General features: G+C 42.7%; 1 protein-coding gene across 1 annotated transcript; it reads left to right on the top strand.

Annotated features, from left to right (window-relative positions):
* LOC146609024 (histone-arginine methyltransferase CARM1-like) lies at positions 1 to 14,372 on the top strand. The gene is made up of 14 exons (XM_085348227.1): positions 1 to 63; positions 1,650 to 1,776; positions 2,583 to 2,711; positions 2,799 to 2,953; positions 3,025 to 3,129; positions 3,412 to 3,522; positions 4,959 to 5,136; positions 5,658 to 5,748; positions 8,107 to 8,188; positions 12,693 to 12,778; positions 13,287 to 13,376; positions 13,607 to 13,744; positions 14,137 to 14,226; positions 14,330 to 14,372. The coding sequence occupies exons 1-14, from the start codon at positions 1 to 3 to the stop codon at positions 14,370 to 14,372; spliced, it is 1,488 nt and encodes a 495-aa protein (XP_085204353.1).
* The last annotated feature ends 6,404 nt before the right edge of the window (positions 14,373 to 20,776 follow it).

Below are 20,776 nucleotides of genomic sequence, written 5' to 3'. Positions count from 1 at the left end.
ATGGAGACGAGAAGTGATCATTCACTGGCTTTCTCTGTCAGGGTCTTCACTCTGCAGGAAAAGGTGAGAGCTGAAGCATGCGTGGATACACATAAAGAGGTGATATTGGAGGTGACAGAGGTGCACTCTTTCACCTCCAACAAAGTGTTTTGCATGCACTGGCATTGGCTACTGTAGCTGTAATTCTGCATGAATGCTGTTGCTGTGGAAGTGAAAGCAAACAGGCTGCTGCTGTTGAGAACGTAGGATCAGCTGTGTATAATTCTAAAAAACATGCCTTTTTATTTATTATTGAGCTGTTAAGAAGAACAATTACACAAGAACTGAAATGAAAATCAGTGAAAGTTTTGGTTCAAATCCTCATCAGTATGTACAAAGGAGGTCTGGAGAGTCGTCGAAGTATTTGTGTCTACAGTCATCTGTAAAAGTCAGCAGAGGCTTTGTCACCTTTTTGCAGTTAGGCTGAAGAAGAAGAAACTGTTCATTGTTAAAGCAAGGTTAAACTAACAGATGCACATAAGTCTTACATCCTGTTGACTTGAACATTTACAGTATAGGGCCTGAAAATTCCAGTAGTGTTAATTTGTCATATTAATGTCGCTTTATAACAGTAAGGTTGACAGAGTATTTTTCCCGGTGTCAGGTAAATCATTCCTACAGTTTAAATGAGCCTGGCAGCCTGTGTTACTGTGGAGAAGCAGGGGTTGGTGCAATATGGGCTGTAAGGCCGGGTTAGGAGAGGCGTGTTCACATGTTAGTGCCATGATCGACGCCATTCTGATAGCTATCAATAAAGGCTGATTAAATGGCCTGTATTTATATAGCGCTTTACTAGTCCCTAAGGACCCCAAAGCGCTTTACATATCCAGTCATCCACCCATTCGCACACTGGTGATGAAGCTACATTGTAGCCACAGCCACCCTGGGGCGCACTGACAGAGGCGAGGCTGCCGGACACTGGCGCCACCGGGCCCTCTGACCACCACCAGTAGGCAACGGGTGAAGTGTCTTGCCCAAGGACACAACGACCGAGACTGTCGGGGCTCGAACCGGCAACCTTCCGATTACAAGGCGAACTCCCAACTCTTGAGCCACGATCGCCCAATTAGTGCATAGCACAGCAGCTATCTGGAATTTTGGTCAAGTTAAACCCAAAACTGTTCAAAGGATGGCTGGAGGGCAAAGGACTGCAGTACTTTTTGGGCGTGTCCCTGTAGCTCTGGCATCACATGAACATTTGACTGAAGCCTGGGTTCTGGCTGGACCACTCACTGACGAGTCTTCCCTGTTTTTGCAGCAAAAACAAACATTCCCACAGTATGATGCCGCACCACCATGCTTCACTGTAGGGATTGCATTGGCCAAGTCAGTAGCATCAGAACGACCAGCTCAGCCTTCAATTTGAAAGTGGAAATTCCCACCATGACATTTCCCATCACTGAAATTGCTGTGTTGAGAATTTATCCAGTGAACAAAAGCAAAAACTTTATATAGTTTTGTCCGTGCAAGATAGGTATTGTTTTTTCTCTGCAGTTAGCAAATTCTGCTCCATAACTAATAATGCAGTTATACATAATGCAGTTCGCTTGTAGGCAAACTTAAGATTTGGAAGACAGAGCTGAACACTTTGCTGTGGTTGGCTTCTGAAGGAGGAGCAGGTTCAAGGAGAGGTGAGCAGAGGCCAGCATATGAATGTGTGCGGACAGAGAAACGACCAAGAACTCACTCTTCATCTCACCACAGGACAGGAAGCTCAGCAGGTAACTGTGCAGGATGGTAAGTACGCAAGGAAAAGCAAAACACATACACAACTATACAAACACACTATGTTTGCTTAGACCAGTGGTTAGCGGCAGTAATAACAGAAAGCCAGTTAGTAATTGAAAGTATGTATATATGTATTTATAGTGAATATCATCTGGCAATAGAAGGTGGTTAGTTCTGACCTAACTTTACTGCTCTTGTATGGAAGTTTGTGTCCCAGTGGGTCACACGTTGGCTGTAACACTTTGCATGTGAGTGGGTAACATTAGCAGTTTATGTTTTTTGTTTAAGTAAAGTTTTCATGGAAATACGTCGCTCTGTCTTGTATTTAGTTTTCCTCAGTGATGTTTCTGAGGTCTTTATGGGTTTTGGGGTCTTTCAAGCTCACGTAGGTGGCCCAGCCAGTGTTGATCATACTCCGGCTTTCATCTAATGAATCATTCTTCCTAATCCCGAGTCACCTAGAAGCCCTTACAGCAGCCTTCATGGTGAACAAGTGAAAAGGCAAGACCAGCACAGACCTTGTACAGTGAATGGCCAGCAAAACCTTGCGCCACACATTAGTCAGTTGACTTCCATCCTCCCCTCTGGTACTGATTCACGAGGTCGCCCCTGCTTCTGTACAGTCCCAGAGGGGAGGTGTCATGATCTGAAGAAGCTGAATATTGCACCATGTCTGGTGTCAATGCAGTTGCTATGACGTGTTCTTTAAATGACTCACAGCTGCTGATCTCGGTGACGTTTGGCACTTAAAAACTCTGTGGATACAAATCTTACTGTTTTTAAGTGTCCTCTTTATGTGTGGAACGTGTTTACAGCCAACGAAGCATTGGTTTTCCAGTTCACTGTTTCCGAGGAGATGGACTGCTGCCAGGTCGGAGGTCAGTCCTTCTTAGTCACCAACAACAACAACTTCAGTCTTCTGCTGCAATTCAAAACTCCAGCTGGTTTGTAGAGTATATTCTATAATAATTCCTACCATGAGAAGTTCTGATTTGTAGACTGCTGAAAGAAACTTGTCTTTGACTCTTTAGATATGCAGAACTTCCAGAGATTACTGAAGACCGAGGAAAATGAAGAGAAGGGGAAAGGTTGGATTGAAGTACATCAGGGAGGCAATAAGGATGCAGAGAGAGGACCAACAATGTTTAACAGAAGAATTGAAAAGAACCCTGCACAGTGCTACCAGGTAAGCGAACCAAGAATTCGAACCTTAAATTTGACACTCGAACATGGTTTAATGCTTCTGCGTGTTTGCAGTTCCACAGCTGTCTGACCCAGCAGCAGAGCCTGCTTCAGGACTACTTGAGGAACGCCACCTATCAGAAAGCCATTTTAGTCAATGAGGCTGACTTCAGAGACAAGGTGCACTTCTATGAATGGATAGTGTTATAGCACGTTCCTTAATTATGTCTATAAGGTCTGTACAGTTTACCTATTTCACTGCTGTGAAACGTGTTTTCCCATTTCCTGGTTTCTTATTGTTTTCCATATAAAAGCTTGTGCTTTTGCTGAAAAGCTGTCTACAGTTTTTGCTTTGTGACACTTTCAGTTCTTTTCCTTTTCACTTTTGGTCTGAGGTTTTCACTTTGTCTTTATTCTATGGGAAGTTTGACTTGGCGTCTGCATGCTTTCTTGTCTCTGTAGGTGGTTCTGGATGTGGGCTGTGGTTCTGGTATTCTGTCTTTTTTTGCAGTGCAGGCAGGGGCTGCCAGAGTGTATGCTGTTGAGTCCAGCCCTATGGCCAAGTATACACAGGTCAGCGTGGTTCATTCTTTTACCGTTTATATTGTTTTCCTTAACTGTGCAGGTTTAACTCTTTGTTTATATTTGAAAACCTTTCTTGCAATAATGAAGCCATTGTTTAGCATTCTCTAACTAACCTACAAGCATAATTTGAAGTTTTGGTGTGTAAGAGCTAAAGACATGAAGGGCCTGGATTACAGTCTACATGCATTTTGGCTTTGATAAAGTCTTAAGTGAGACCAGAGTCATGCGTGCAAGCACATAGGGCACATACATGAGATGCAGAGCGTGGCATTCTCAGGAGTTAATGGATTGCTTCAACATGTGGCCAAGAGTTTAGTAGGATAGGGGCTGCAGAAAGCTGAAGCACACAGTACAGACTTACACCAGTGCTGGAAATGATACATTCGTAACTGAAACAATACTACTGTCATGCAAAAGTGCTTTTTAAACACAGACAGGAACAGCTATTTGTAAAAACTCTTTGGGTTAAATAAGTAATGCAAACTTTAACAACAGGAGACTTTCTGTGTGTGCATTCTTCCTTTGTGTCTGCATGGATTTGCTCCAAATATTCTGCCATCCTACCACAGTTAGAAGACATTCGTGTTAGGTGGACTGGTAATTACATATTGGCATGTACAGTGGTTTGCAAAAGTATTCGGCCCCTTGAACTTTCCCACATTTTGTCACATTACAGCCACAAACATGAATCAGTTTTATTATAATTCCAGGTGAAAGACCAACACAAAGTAGTGCACACGTGAGAAGTGGAACGAACATCAGACATGACTCCAAACATTTTGTACAAATAAATAACTGCAAAGTGGGGTGTGCGTAATTATTCAGCCCCTGAGTCAACACTTTGTAGAACCAGCTTTTGCTGCAGTTCCAGCTGCCAGTCTTTTAGGGTCTGTCTCTACCAGCTTTGCACATCTACAGACTGAAATCTTTGCCCATTCTTCTTTGAAACAGCTCCAGCTCAGTCAGATTAGATGGGCAGCGTTTGTGAACAGCAGTTTTCAGATCTTGCCACACAAGCAACTGTAGCTTGTAGGCTAAAGTACTTTAGTACTGCAGGCTTTAGACTACAAAAGTCCATTCCTGAGTCAAATGAGTTTAATAAACCCTAGCTAAAGTCCTGTTAAAAACTTGAGAAAACTATTTCTCATAAACATGAAAGTTTATTTGGAGACAAACTTCTCTAAAAAGCGGGGTTCACAATGGCTAAAATGATTACTTATTATGAAACAGATTGATAATGACTGGGATACAAACATAAGACAAAATAGGAACGTCTGCTAACATGTTTCCAGAGTGTTGCACAGTACAGTATAGTATGTGGGACAGTGTCCTGGTGCTATGGAGTGAAGTTAATATTCTTTAATAGTCGTGCAGTCTTACAGTGAGTTGTTTAACGCAGGAGATATTTTCTGTCTCCTGTTCAGATCCTGGTGGAGGATAACCGTCTCTCTGAGCACATCAGGGTCTTTGAGGGGGAGATGGAGCAGGTCAATCTTCCTGACATGGTGGATGTCATCATCTCTGAGCCCATGGGTTATATGTTAGTTAACGAAAGGCTCATGGAGAACTTCTTGTTTGCCAGGAGATGGCTCAAACCCAATGGTAGGAATCCAGATATTGAGGTTAAACTATGTTTTAATGTAACGAGGCATCATTTGTATAAGCCACTATGGATGTGATTAAAAACACTGAGAAAAAGAACACCTTTAATTGAGTTCCAACTGCAGGAATTCTCTTTGTTCTGAGTAAGAAGGTACTTTGTTCCAAGTGGCACCTCAAAAAGTACTGAGCAGGGCTGGACTGATTAGTTCAGCTCTTCAGCTCGGTGCATTTTCTTTACGTGAGAGGAATAACAAATGAAAACTGCTGCTGTCACTCTAATGGTGGAAGTAATAAACAGCAATGCAGTGAAATCTTGATTTCCTCTGCTGACGAGGTTTGGTTCGATTTTATGGTGACAGCAGCTCATTGGCTGAAGCAGTTTTATGAAACTGCACCTTGAGCCTGCCCCCACATTCTGCAGTGGAACAGGAGCGACTATATCTTCCTCTGTTAGCGTTTTTGTCTTTCACTTATTCATTTTCTCTGCCTTTCTATTATTATCCACTTCTCTCAATTTCCAGGTGTGATGTTTCCCTCCTATGGAGACATTCACGTGGCTCCTTTCAGTGATGACCAGCTGTACTTTGAGCACTACGCACGGGCCAATTTCTGGTCTGTCACTCACGCACAGATGCACAGACATAACTCTATTCCCGGGGACACGAACACACTGGCTCCTTTTTATATCTCGCACGTTTGACAGTCAGGCTGTGAAACATTTAGTCCAGTCCTGACTCATACAAACCAAAATGGATTTGGGTTTTTTTGTATCAGTCGAAGTCCATAAAGAAAGCAGGAAAAAGTCAGAAGCTGAAGAGGTACGGGACATATAGTAGGGTGCAAACGAGGGAAAAACATGTCAAACTGAGGGCTTAAATATGCACAGGAGGTGATTAGAGAGAAGCAACTCAGCTGGGAAAACAATGCACTGGTGAACTGAACCGGACCAACGAGACAGAAGGGGAAGTAAAACCAAATGCAAGGCACACAAAAAAAATCTAAATAACACATAGAAAGTAATATTGCTGTACCCTCTGAGTGAGTGAAATCGGTTTTAGTAGCAAGGAAGGAAATGATCTTTTTGCACAGAGACACAGTGTGGTTAATCAGATGGTGCAAAAAGCTCCATTTGGTCAACCTCACAAATAGGACGAGTGGATTTGTACAAATTGAAATGGCTGGTGATGCACAGATGCAAGGTTATCAACGGTTCCACCCTCGTGCAATAAAGGACGTATGTTCTATCACAAGACGGCTAATCATCTACATAAGGCGTGAGGGTGTAGTATCCATGGCAGTTTATCTTGAAACAACAACTGTAATCTGCATATTAGCACAAATTCCCAAATAGAATCGTTTTCTCAAAATAGTATTTAAACCTTATTCTCTGAAACACAACTGGACCCTAGTCTTGACCTTCTGATTTTTAAGCTAAGGCAGGAATATTTCTGATCACCTGGACCCATCATTTCATGTTAACACAGGGAGAAATATACTTTGAAGAAACACAACAAAAAAGGAACAGAAAGAACTTTTATGATGAGACAGCATGCCTTTCTTGTTTTTATAACATTTGTCATTCATTTGTTTGATGTGACGTTGGACAAAGTGGAAAACGGCATGCATACTAGACCAGAGGTCATACAGGGGACTCTGAGCACCTGACTCATGTGGATACAGCCCTAATTACTGGGCTCTCAGGCCTGATCACCGCTCGTATGTGCCAGCATGCTTTGGCCAGTTCACAGAACATGTTTTTAAGACTTCTGACTTCATTTAAAATACAGCTCTGGTGACGATCGCTTCCATGCCTTTGACGTGTTCAGCCTGCAAACAATACCACCTCTGTTTTGGAGTTTGCATGTGCATGCATGCATGCCACCATGTGTGTGTATGTGAGTGCTGCTATGCTCTCTTCCCCTCACTGCTTTACCACTATGTGCAGGTCAGGCTCCGTCGGTACTGAGGAATGAATGTAAACTGTAAACGTTTTCCATCAGTTTCTACTTCCCTCACTTTTCAGCAGTAGAAGAAAGACATTTGACAATTTTAATCTTTGTAATCACATTTACAATAACATTAATTATTCTCTGAAGTTCTGCATGATTTCCTGTTTTTTGGGGGGTGGGGGTTGTGTATTTCTCATACACATTTCTGATCCAACAAACTTAAATATTAGACAAAGTTAACACAAGTGAACACAAAATGAAGGCGTTTATTATTAAGGGGAAAAAAAATCAAAACCTTCATGGCCCTGGGGGTCTGGTCTGGGGAGGTTTTGCTGCCGCGAGACCTGGAAGACTGGCCGTGGTAAACGGAACCATGAATGTCTACCAGAACATCCTGAAGGAGAATGTCCGACCATCTGCTCGTCACCCTGAGCTCTACAGCAGGATAACGATCCAAACACATCAGCAAGTCCACCTCTGACTAGACCCCTCCAAAGTCTTCATTTTGTTTTTCTTCATCCATCCAAAATCCTGACCTGAATCCGACTGACATGCTGTGGCACGACCTTAAAAATACCCTGCAGCGTGGCTGAATTACATCAATTCTGCAAAGATGAGTGGGTCTAAATTCCACTCTAAAACACTCATTGCCAGTTATGACAAACATCTGACTACTGTTGTTGGTGCTAAGCGTGGCCCAACCACTCGTTAGGTTTAGGGGGGGTAATTACTTTTGTAGGTTGTAGATGCAGATTGTTTTACACCTTCATTCACAAACTGCATGTTGTGTTTACTTTTGTTATGTTTTATCTAAATGGGAAAAAAGGAAGAGGGCAAACATTTTTTCACACCACAGTATATATAAGCTATTGTTAAATATTTTGCTCAGACTAATTAAGTTGCCATCTGAGCGCATTTAGAAACTGAGGGGTAAAATTACAGGTACGGTGTTAACCACCAGTTGTGCCAATCGGTCGACTGCAAATAACTTGATCTCTGCTCTTTACATGTTTCCCTTCAGGCAGCAGAGGAGCTTCTATGGCGTGAACCTGAGTGCTCTTCACAATGCTGCGGTGGAAGAGTTATTCAGGCAGCCTATAGTGGTATGGTGCACTGTATGATACAAAACATACACGTAGATGAATAGAAAATGTGTAATGAACATTAAACTCAGCACAAAAACTAAGGATATTTGTGATCTTAGATGGTGCCACATTTGTAAGGAAAATGTATTAGTGGGTTGCACCCATGGAAAACGTGCCAAATCTGCGCTACCATTTCCAGTCAGCTTGTTGTATGATTGACTCTTGTTTTGAGCTTCTGGTAGAGCTGATGATCAGGTGGCTGACTGGTGCCTGATTATCAGGACCTGTTAGCATGGACCCCGTTTCAACAGTCAATAGATATCTTATCCAAGCATGACACATTTGGCTGATCTGGCAACTACAATTTGGTCTTCTGCAAAATCAAGTAGCAGCATTGTTTCAAGTGAGGCCTAGTACCATCTCTAAATTGAAGGTGAAGTTTCATATGTGTCAGAGACAGTCCATGAGCACTGAGTCCAGATTCTGCCTATGGCGGTTGGATCATGGCATCAAAGTACTTTTCGATTCGAGTACTAACCAGGCCTGATCGTATTTAGCATTTGAGTTTGGACAAGATCAATCATGCTCAGGGTTGTATGGTCATCAATGCCAAATTCTGTGTTAAACTGACTCCACTTTTAGCAATGAAAATTGTTCTCACAGATGGGTCATTGGCTTGAACCCAGAGACCATCATGAGTTTTACTGAACAGTCTAAACCAGGCAGGGAATAATGTGGTCAGCATGACCGGGAACATGTGATTAGATTTTTCAATTGACTGCAGAACAGTTCCCAGTTGTTTTGATTGTCTTCCTCATCATGTTATGATAAAAACAAAAGATAAAGCTGTTTTATTGAGGGCTCATTGGATGGTTTTGATCAAAATGATGTACATAATATTGTCAGAATTGTGGAGTCCAGCACAATTGCAGGCACGGTCTCTGCGCACAGATGAAAAATCTAACCTGAATTGAAATTAAAATAAATACTTTAACAATTCAGTTCTGCAGTGTGAGTCAGTGACTGGCTGCTCCCGTATGGGATCAGAATGATGCCACCTTATCCCATAGTCCAGCCAATGATGTGATTCACATTCGTATATATGCAGCTAATCAACATCGCTGACAGGCTCTGACAGCGTCCTTATGTGCCGACACCGGTGTTTTAGCAAAGCGGCTGATGTGGAGTGAAGCCACGTTAATGACAACGTGTACAACCATTGGAGATGTGAGCAGGACAGACGAACAACTGACGGGAAAGTGTGGACTTTATACCAGTTTTTAAATTGTGTTGATCGGCCACGTAAAACCAGAGTTATGATAAAATATCTGCAATGTTTGTTTTTCTTCCTGAATACTGTCGTTGTTTATATTTACTGCAGGAAGAAACGGTAATAACGGCGTTTTATAAGGAAAACGCTCGAAAGCCTGTGAGCAAAAACAAAACTCCCAGCCTTTCCTATTGGTGGAAAAATGTACCATGTGGACCAATCAAAAAACGATATGGCAACATGGCCTTTAGTTGTTTAGGGAGGGGGAAGTTTTAGGAGTGACGGCGTGTTTGAGATGTGAGAGATTTGAGACGTTTAGTGTGTAGTGAGTGTGTAGTTAGTGTGTAGTTAGTGTGTAGTCAGTGTGTAGTTAGTGTGTAGTCAGTGTGTAGTCAGTGTGTAGTTAGTGTGTAGTCAGTGTGTAGTTAGTGTGTAGTTAGTGTGTAGTTAGCGTGTAGTGAGCGTGTAGTTAGTGTGTAGTGAGTGTGTAGTCAGTGTGTAGTTAGTGTGTAGTTAGTGTGTAGTCAGTGTGTAGTGAGTGTGTAGTTAGTATGTAGTTAGTGTGTAGTTAGTGTGTAGTTAGCGTGTAGTTAGTGTGTAGTGAGTGTGTAGTTAGCGTGTAGTTAGTGTGTAGTTAGCGTGTAGTTAGTGTGTAGTTAGTGTGTAGTTAGTGTGTAGTTAGTGTGTAGTTAGTGTGTAGTGAGTGTGTAGTCAGTGTGTAGTTAGTGTGTAGTTAGTGTGTAGTTAGTGTGTAGTCAGTGTGTAGTTAGTGTGTAGTTAGTGTGTAGTTAGCGTGTAGTGAGCGTGTAGTTAGTGTGTAGTGAGTGTGTAGTTAGTGTGTAGTCAGTGTGTAGTTAGTGTGTAGTTAGTGTGTAGTCAGTGTGTAGTGAGTGTGTAGTTAGTATGTAGTTAGTGTGTAGTTAGTGTGTAGTTAGCGTGTAGTTAGTGTGTAGTGAGTGTGTAGTTAGCGTGTAGTTAGTGTGTAGTTAGCGTGTAGTTAGTGTGTAGTGAGTGTGTAGTTAGTGTGTAGTTAGTGTGTAGTTAGCGTGTAGTTAGTGTGTAGTGAGTGTGTAGTCAGTGTGTAGTTAGTGTGTAGTTAGTGTGTAGTTAGTGTGTAGTGAGTGTGTAGTCAGTGTGTAGTGAGTGTGTAGTCAGTGTGTAGTGAGTGTGTAGTGAGTGTGTAGTTAGTGTGTAGTTAGTGTGTAGTTAGCGTGTAGTTAGTGTGTAGTGAGTGTGTAGTGAGTGTGTAGTTAGTGTGTAGTTAGTGTGTAGTTAGTGTGTAGTGAGTGTGTAGTCAGTGTGTAGTTAGTGTGTAGTTAGTGTGTAGTGAGTGTGTAGTTAGCGTGTAGTTAGTGTGTAGTGAGTGTGTAGTTAGCGTGTAGTTAGTGTGTAGTTAGTGTGTAGTGAGTGTGTAGTTAGTGTGTAGTTAGTGTGTAGTTAGTGTGTAGTGAGTGTGTAGTCAGTGTGTAGTTAGTGTGTAGTTAGTGTGTAGTTAGCGTGTAGTTAGCGTATAGTTAGTGTGTAGTTAGTGTGTAGTGAGTGTGTAGTTAGTGTGTAGTTAGTGTGTAGTTAGCGTGTAGTTAGCGTGTAGTCAGTGTGTAGTTAGTGTGTAGTTAGTGTGTAGTGAGTGTGTAGTCAGTGTGTAGTCAGTGTGTAGTTAGTGTGTAGTTAGCGTGTAGTTAGCGTGTAGTTAGTGTGTAGTTAGTGTGTAGTTAGTGTGTAGTTAGCGTGTAGTTAGCGTGTAGTCAGTGTGTAGTCAGTGTGTAGTCAGTGTGTAGTTAGTGTGTAGTTAGCGTGTAGTTAGCGTGTAGTTAGCGTGTAGTCAGTGTGTAGTCAGTGTGTAGTTAGTGTGTAGTTAGTGTGTAGTTAGCGTGTAGTGTAGTCAATAGTGTAGTCATTAGTGTTGTTGTGTGTGTCAGAACAATGAGGCGACTGCTGAGTGTTACAGGTGTTACAGCAGTGACACATCTGCTGCTGTCAGGCCTGCAGGTATCAGGCTGTTGTTCTCCTTCATCTCATAGTGGACACAAATTATTTTTGGAGTGAAACAAATAATCTGTGTGGCATCAGATTAGATGCAGAACAGCTGATTGTTCTGTAAATAGTTTGAAATGTTTGTTTAAAAACGCTTTGGCTGCATTTTTAGGTAAACAGCTGCAAAACTTTGTTGTTTGCAAAACTCAGTTACTTTTTTGAAGAAGTAACTATGTAGTTAATTACCCAACATTGGTCATTATTTACTGTATTTGCAGACAGAGTTACAGACTCTCTCCCAGACCACAGACTCATAATACAGTCAGAGCTTTATTTAAAAAAGAAAGTTGTGTTTTCAAAATTGGAGTTCAAGTTATTTTTACTTCCAACAGTGTTAACATGCTACAGGTCATGAACAAGATTCTTTTAAATTTTCATTGTAAGTGGGATAAAGCAGTTAATTAGAAGTCGTCTAACATAAATGCTGTAATTTGATTACTTTAATAAACATGTGACTTGGATGGATCGGATGCTGGCGTGACTACAGTGCACACGTCTGCTGTTGCTCACAGCAGTCCAAGAGACGCTCAGGGAGTTTGTGTGTTCGTTCAGACACGTGAAACATTAGAGGCAACATTGCATGAGGGGAAGGTAAACTGGCGGTCTGACAAAGGGAGCTGAAGGCAAGGTACACAAAACAAACACAAAATAAAGCAGGAGGAGTGAAAACTGAAGAGGGAAAACACATATTCATAAACTTAATACAAGAGAACTGTCACCAGAAGGAAGGACACAAAACAAGGAATAAAGCTAAGGAAACTAGGAACTGAGAACTAAATACACTAAGGACTTCCTGAAGTTATTATAAACATTACACAAAGCAGCAACCACAATAAGCTTTTCTATTTAAAACAAAAACATCAAAGTGATGCAAAATGCTGCGTGAATTCACCCAGGACCATGAATAATATGTTCCTCAACACAACTGAGCACTCTCTGTGCATGACATCAAAACAGGAAAACAAGGAAATGTCTTTTGGACGAATGCGTCCACAGAGCCAGAAGTTCAAGTTCCAGCCTAAAGGGACAGAGAATCAGTGCAAAGGAGCCCTGGAGCCGCTGTGGACGAACACTTACTGTGACATTTTTTAATGTGTGCTCTTTTAATTTGTCATCACTCTGTGTGATAATTGGCATTGTTGCTTTCGCAGTTTCTTTTTCCTCCTAAATTTTATACTCTTATCAAAAGCTTGTAATAAATTTAAACGTTTGTTCCAGGACACATTTGATGTTCATATCCTGATGGCCAGGTCTGTCAAGCACTGCATCAATTTCATGGAAGCTAAAGAAGAGGATTTACTCAGGTTATACACTGAATCATATTTGTTGCCTGATCAGAAACATTGTATCTACACCTCATCTATGCAGTGATTATGTCACATTATTGATGATTTAAGATGTGACTGGAATGTACTTATAGGCAGAAAACAGATGAGTGGTTATATAAATAAACGAGTCACACCTGAGTAAAAACACAGCGTACATCAGTTAACTCTAAGAATTCCTGTTGGTTTTGTTATAGTGTGCTATAAATGATAGCTTTGCCATTTCATTTTTTTAATGTTCAAAGTTGAATTATTGACTTACTTTATGATTTAATACTTTATTATACTTTACATATGTTACTACTTAATGTTTTACTTTTTCTGGTTGGAAAGTAAGGTGATGCTAGATAGTCCAAACAGTTTGAGAAAAACACAAGTTAATGACATATTAACGAACACTGGATGCCAAAACCTTTGTGTGCAACACTTTTCTTATAATGTTTTTAACTATTTGATGAAAATTGAAAAACAAAATCTGTGTTTACAGAATAGAGATTCCCTTTGTGTTTACTCTGCTCCAGTCTGGTCTGATCCATGGACTTGCCTTCTGGTTTGATGTGGCCTACCTGGGATCCAAGTAAGTAATCCAATGCTTTCTTTCTAAGATTTAATGAAGGATTTTCAATGCAGACCAAATGGAAGGATGCATGGAACGAAAATATGTTATAGCAACAGAAAAACTTTGATTATTCAAGCACACAGAAAATTTTGATCTGACAAACAAAATATTAAGCCATGTCCCCCTCAATAGGTATATTCACCTGAAGCCGTTCAGTATGGAGGTGATCTCTCTCACTCTCTTTGTAGGGCCACAGTATGGTTCTCCACTGCTCCCACAGAGCCTCTGACCCGCTGGTTCCAGGTCAGATGTCTACTTCAGACGCCGCTCTTTGCCAAGCTTGGACAGACTTTGTCTGGGACAGTCCAACTGGCTGCTAACAACAGGTACAGCTGTGCTATCCATAGGACTGCATTATCAATAGGGCAAAGAGGGAAAAGCAAAGGAGCTTTAATACCCTGCTTTAGTTCCACAGGTGCTTAAAGTGCTCGAGTTGCCAGTTGGACACGTTTTCACAAGAAAAGAGAGAAACTCACAGAAAAATACATAATCAGCTAATTCAGACTGTCTCGTTACTTACAAATATGAATGATACAATATTTGCCAGTTAATTATCTGTCAGTTGCCTTCCTAATCACTTTTTATGTACCTTTGTGGGCAAATAAAGGCACTTATCGCAGACAGGTCAGTGGGGTTGGGGATCAATAAAGGTTCAACAACAAGTTTTTCCCAGGTTACAGATTTCAACTTGTACCAACCCTTATCTTTCTCACTCCAGACAAAGCTATGACATCCACATCACAGCTACAGTGGACCAATCAGGCTTCAGATCTGGGAACATCCTGGATCTCAAGAATCCTTTCTTCAGGTCACTTCTCTCTACTCTTTAATGCATACATGCTGAATTATTTTGCTATAAAATTTGCCCATGAAATCTTGATTTGTTTCTTTTTGTTTGCTTTCAACTTCAGAAGTTACCCAAGTGGAAATCTTCAAAGTTCATTTTGTCAGTAGACCAAATTTAAACATGAGTACAATTTGTACAGTTCATGTAAGTTCTATGTCCATAAATATCCATCCATCCATCATCTTCTGTTTATCTGGGCATGGGTCACGTGGACAGCATTCTAAGCAGAGACTCCAAGACCTCCCACTTCCCAGCCACCTCCTTCAGCTTATCCAGGGGAACACCAAGCTTTCCCAGGCCAGCTGAGAGATGTAATCTCCCCCAGCATGTCCTGGGTCTTCTTGGGGCCTCCTTCTGCTGGGACATGCCCAGCATGTCCCTTTCAAAAGACTGAACTCCTCACACTCTCTCTAAGGGAGAGGCCAGCTACCCTTTGGAAAAAAATAATTTCTGGCACTTGTTTCTGCGTTCTTGTTTTTCTTTCAGTCACCATCCAGAGCTTGTGACCATAGGTGTGGATAGGGATGTAGATCGACCAGCAAAGCGACAGCTTAGCCTTCTACACTATGACAAACTGGTATAGCCCCAATCGCTCTGTCAGTCTCTTGTTTCCCTCTCCCCTCACTCATGAACAAGACCCTAAGATATTTAACCCTTTGGGGTCCACGGATGCGCCAGCGCATCCAAATCACATGACCAATTTAAGATGACAGAGCAATAAGTTGCAGCCACCCTGAGTCTCCATTTCAACTTGTGTTGGAAATGTGGACTTCAAACTATATACCAGTTTTTAAATTGTGTTGATAGACCAGGTAAAACCAGAGTTATGATAAAAATAAATGTTTTTTCCTGAATACTATCGTAATGTTTACTGCAGGAAGAAGAGCATAAGAGCAAAGGAAAGAGCGAGATAGCAAGTTTTGAAATGTGAGAGGTTTGTGACGTTTAGTGTGTTTGGAGTGTGAAGTTAGTCTGTTGTCTTGTGTAGTTAGTATTTAGTGTAGTTGTCTGTTTTGTTTTGTGTGTCAAAATACCTCCTGCTTCCAGGCCTGCAGGTATCAGGCTGGTTATGTGCTCCTCTGTCTTATGGTGGACAGAAATGATTTTTTTTGGAGTGGCACAAATAATTTGTGCAGCATCTTATTTGATACAAAACACCTGATTGTTCTGTAAATTGTTTTAAATGGTTACAAAAAAAAAATAACGCCTGATGTCTTGGTTGCATTTTTAGGAAAATAGTTGCATATAACTTTGTTGTCTGCAAAACTTGTGCATAGGTTTTTAAAATGTACAATTTCTATTTTCATTTTTAACAAAAAATAATTCATTAAACATGTTTGTGGTTTTTACAATAAAATATATACATTTTTTACACTGATTTTATGTTTTATGTCTGATTTTAGATCAACTGTGTTAATAAAATTTGTCAAAATTGAAAAAATTGCTGTAAATTCAGACATGTGAGGTTGTGTTGATACCAAACAAGGCAAGATAAATAGTTTTTAAAGGTGAAATATAGAGGTAAAATCAAAGTAGTTAAAACAGCCAAGTATACCCTGGACCTCAGATGGTTAAACTCCTCTACTTGGGGCAGCAAGTCATTCCTGGCCTGAAGTGAGCACTATATACTCTTTTCTGGCTGAAGACCATGACCACCCCAGATCTCTATGTGATGTTGCAGAGACATGTCAACCAAGACAGCCCTACAACATCCAAAGGTTTTGGGGAACTCAGGGGGAACCTTGTCAAACCTAGGGGCCCAGCTACCAAGGAGCTGTTTAACTACCTCAGTGATCACGTCCCCAGTGATGGGCGGGTCTTCCCCTTGTCACTAGACTCTGCTTCCTCTACAGAAGGCGTGTCTGTGAGATTGAGGAGGTCCTTGAAATATTCCTTCCACTGCCCAACTATATCCCCAGTTGAAGTCAGCACCACCCCACCTCTACTGCACAACCATGTAAGGGCAGCACTGCTTTCCCCACCTGCGCCATGTTGCACTTGTACATCAGCTACCTCTGAAATCCCACAAGCTAACCAAGCCCAACAGAACTCCATCTTCAGCTCTCTTTAGCTCTGGTGTCCATCATCTGGTTTTGGGGATTACAACCATGACAGGCACCAACCACCTTGCTGTCAAAGCTCCTTGCAGCTGCTTCAGCGATGGAGGTGTAGAACATGGTCCATTTGTCCCCAACTTCCCCCAGAATGCTGTCAACGTTTTGCCAGAGGAAAGAGTTGAAGATCTTGCAGACTGGCACCTCTTCCAGGTGTTACCAGAGCACCCTCACTATATATTTAGGCATACCAGCTTTGTCTAGCTTCCTTCTCTGAAACCTGATGCAACTGACCACCTGGCAATCAGTTGAAAGCTCAGATCCTCACTTCACCCAAATGTACAGAACATGTGGGCACAAATCCAATGATATGATTACAAAGATCAGACATCGACCTGCGACCTAGGGCATCTTGGTGTCTCATGCCCTTATGGACACCCCTGTGTTCGAACATGGTCCTTGTTATTCACAAAAGTAAGAAAACCACTCGGGTTCAGATCAGGCAGGTCTGCTCCACCATCTTCACTGTTGCTGTCCATGTTTAGTGTTGAAGTCTCCCAGTAGGATGTTTCTTCAGGCTGTGCCCAGCCAGGACCCATGGGCTAACCTGACCACCAGACCCTCTCCCTTGAGCTCCATCCCAAGGCCTGGCTCCAGGGTAGGGCCCTGGTAACGCTTTGCAAGGCAGGATACACTGGTCCCTTGATTTTATTCTTTCCTTAGGGGTCAACTGAACTGCTCTTTGTCTGGCCCCTCACCCAGGATCAATTTGCCTTGGGAGACCCTTTCTGTTTATAAATAAATAAGATATTTTTTGTCTGTGTATGAAATTACATTTATTTAAAACAAAAGCACTTCTCCTGAGATGGAGATCCAGTGCAGGTAACCTCTGCATGCTGTGGTAGAAAGTAAGTTGATCTTCAAAATCTCCATGTATAAACTACCTTATATGCCTATATGTTGTCAATACAAACAAAGACAAACAGCTTTAAATAGCTTTATATAGGACTTTTATCACGTTGACCCTAGATCTTTCAACTCCAGAGAAGAGGTCAAATGTGACATGATATTTTAAATCTTTATACAGTACTTTCTATATGTTGTTAATACACACCACACTTACTGCATAAGAATTATAGTTTTCAAGCTGATGTATGAGGTTTTTTTCCTGAACAATAAAGCATTAAGTTGACTGTCACTTGGTGTTCGCTCTCTCTGCGGTAGAGTATCACTTCCTGTTCCTGCTCAAACACAGTGGTGTTTCTGAGTAGCTTATCTGCTTAGCAATTTAATTAAAAACTTTTAGATAACTTCTTTTTTCATAGTATAATCTTCACGTGCGTCATCCGAAGCACACTTTCTGTGTACTCACTACCTAACTTATAGCCAAAGTATTCACTCTCTGTCTCTGTACTGTTTCGCTAGCTTAGCTTAGCTTAGCTCGTAGCCGACTCGTTAGCACCATGGCTACTTCACCTGTCCCCCCTGCACTTTCCTGCTGATTGTGTCAGATGTTTAGTTACTCCTCGGCCTCCTTTAGCAGTAATGATATCTGTAACAAATGTAGCATATTTGCAGCTCTGGAGGCCAGGATTGTTGAACTGGAGACTCGGCTTCGCACCCTTCATTCACCCGTAGCTAGCCAGGCCCCTGTAGCTGGTGCAGCCGAAGGTAGCGTAGGCCCCGCTAGCTGTTCCCCGGCAGACCCCGAGCAGCTGGGGAAAGAGGGCGGCTGGGTGACGGTGAGGAGGAAGCATAGTCCTAAACAGAAGCCCCAGGTACACCACCAACCCGTTCATGTGTCTAACCGTTTTTCCCCACTCAGCGACACACCCACCGGGGACATGTGAAGCTAGAGACACCGGCAACCATAGTCAATTGTCTTCCAAGGGCCAGAGCAGGCGACATTGAGGGAAATTTAAAACTGCTGGCTAAGGGTAAATGTATGTAAATAAGGGTAAAATTCACGTCGGCAGTAATGACACCCGGTTACGCCAATCGGAGGTCACTATAATCAATATTGAATCGGTGTGCAACTTTGCCAAAACAATGTGGGACTCTGTAGTTTTCTCTGGTCCCCTCCCCAATCAGACCAGGAGTGACATGTTTAGCCGCATGTTCTGCTTAAATTGCTGGCTGTCTGAGTGGTGTCAACACCCCCGAGTCATTCTAACTATCAGAAACCTCGAAGCACAGGGCGAGGGGGCGGTGTGGCAGCAATTTTTCACACCAACCTATTAATCAACCAAAGACCCAGACAGACTTTTAATTCATTTGAAAGCCTGATGCTTAGCCTCGTCCACCCCAGCTGTAAAATTCAGAAACCAGTCTTACTTGTTATCATCTATCGTCCACCTGGGCGTTACACAGAGTTTCTGTCTGATTTCTCAGACTTTATATCTAATTTAGTTCTGAGCTCAGATAAAATAATTATTGTGGGTGATTTTAACATCCATGTAGATGCTAAAAATGACAGCCTCAACATGGCATTTAATCTGTTATTAGACTCAATCGGCTTCTCTCAAAATGTAAAAGAACCCACCCACCACTTTAATCACACTCTAGATCTTGTTTTAACATATGGCATAGAAACTGAACATTTAACAGTGTTTCCTGAAAACCCTCTCCTGTCTGATCATTTCCTGATAACATTTACATTTACAATAATTGATTACACAGCAGTGGAGAGTAGACTTTATCAAAGTAGGTGTCTTTCTGAAAGCACTGTAACTAAGTTTAAGAATATAATCCACCCACTGTTATCATCTTCAATGCCCTGTACCAACATAGAGCAGAGCAGCTACCTGAACGCTACTCCAACAGAGGTCGATTATCTTGTTAATAATTTCACCTCCTCACTACGTACGACTCTGGATACTGTAGCTCCAGTGAAAACTAAGGTCTCTAATCAGAAGTACCTGACTCCGTGGTATAATTCTCAAACACGTACCCTAAAGCAGATGACTCGTAATCTGGAGAGGAAATGGCATGTCACAAATTTAGAGGATCATCATTTAGCCTGGAGAAATAGTTTGCTGCTTTATAAGAAAGCCCTCCACAAAGCCAGAATATCTTACTATTCATCACTGATTGACGCCAGGACCGCCTCCTACAACGCGGGTCTCGCCACTGGCGATATGAGTGCCTACAAAGCGGCCTCATACGGCGTGCGGCGCGCGGTGAGAGATGCCAAACGCCGGTACCGGGAACGTGTGGAGTCCCGCTTCCACCAGGGCGACACACGGAGTATGTGGCACGGACTACGCACCATTACGGACTACAAAGCCAGGGACACTGCGCCGATCAACGCTGACTCTGCATTCACCAACGAGCTGAATCGGTTCTACGCCCGTTTCGAGGTTAGCCAGGCGGCTAATGCTATCTACCGCCTGACTACCGAGGACAGTGACGTCATCAGCGAGAGACCGGTGACCAGCATCGCGGAGCATGACGTCCGAGCGGCACTGAGGAGAGTGAACACAAGGAAAGCGGCGGGGCCAGACGGCATCACCGGCCGTCTGCTGCGCTGCTGTGCTGACCAGCTAGCAGGTGTGTTCACTTACATCTTCAACGAGTCCCTGGCGAAGTCTGTGGTCCCCACATGCTTCAAAAGATCCACCATCATCCCTGTGCCCAAGAACAGCAAACCCTCATCCCTGAACGATTACCGGCCAGTTGCACTGACCTCAGTAGTAATGAAGGTGTTTGAGAGGCTGCTGAAGAACATCATCTCCTCCTCCATCCCAGACACCACAGATCCGCTGCAGTTCCAGATCCAACAGATCCACAGAGGATGCCATCGCCCACGTCCTACACACCACTCTCAGCCACGTGGACAAGAAACAGGGTAACTATGTGCGAATGCTGTTTGTTGATTACAGTTCAGCGTTTAACACAATAGTGCCCTGCAGACTGTTCACAAAGCTGAGGGATCTGGGACTTAACAGTCTGTGTGCATGGGTGTTGGACTTCCTCACTGGCAGAACTCAGGTGGTGAGGGTGGGCAGGTGCTTCTCCAACAGCATCACCATCAACACAGGAGCACCTCAGGGATGTGTCCTCTCGCCACTGCTCTACTCCCTCTACACTTCAGACTGTGTGGCCACCCACGGCTCCAACACCATTGTGAAGTTTGCTGACGACACAGTGGTGTTGGGTGCCATCTCCAACAACGATGAGGCGGCCTACATGGATGAAGTGAAGAATCTGGCATCGTGGTGCCAGGACAACCACCTCCAGCTGAACATCAGCAAGACCAAGGAGCTGGTGGTGGACTTCAGAAGGGGTCAGCACAGAGACTACAAGCCCATTATCATCAATGGAGCTCCAGTGGAGAGGGTGCAGTCCTTCAAGTATCTTGGTGTCCACATCTCCTCAGACCTGACATGGGCTGCCCACATTCAGGTCCAGACCAAAAAGGCTAGGCAGCGCCTGTATCACCTACGACAACTGAGGAA

This window comes from Diplotaxodon limnothrissa, linkage group LG23, assembly GCF_057381915.1.
Source record: "Diplotaxodon limnothrissa isolate DT_005_m linkage group LG23, D_limnothrissa_male_GT1.1, whole genome shotgun sequence".
Classification (NCBI taxonomy): domain Eukaryota; kingdom Metazoa; phylum Chordata; class Actinopteri; order Cichliformes; family Cichlidae; genus Diplotaxodon; species Diplotaxodon limnothrissa.
This window is presented reverse-complemented; position numbering and strand designations above follow the sequence as displayed.

Excerpts from the sequence above, each read along its gene's own strand:
- LOC146609024 (XM_085348227.1), top strand. The coding sequence starts at position 1 with ATGGAGACGAGAAGTGATCATTCACTGGCTTTCTCTGTCAGGGTCTTC. Across the intron at positions 64-1,649 it reads TCTTCACTCTGCAGGAAAAG|GAGGAGCAGGTTCAAGGAGA; the intron begins GTGAGAGCTGAA and ends TGGCTTCTGAAG. Across the intron at positions 13,745-14,136 it reads CAACTGGCTGCTAACAACAG|ACAAAGCTATGACATCCACA; the intron begins GTACAGCTGTGC and ends TTCTCACTCCAG.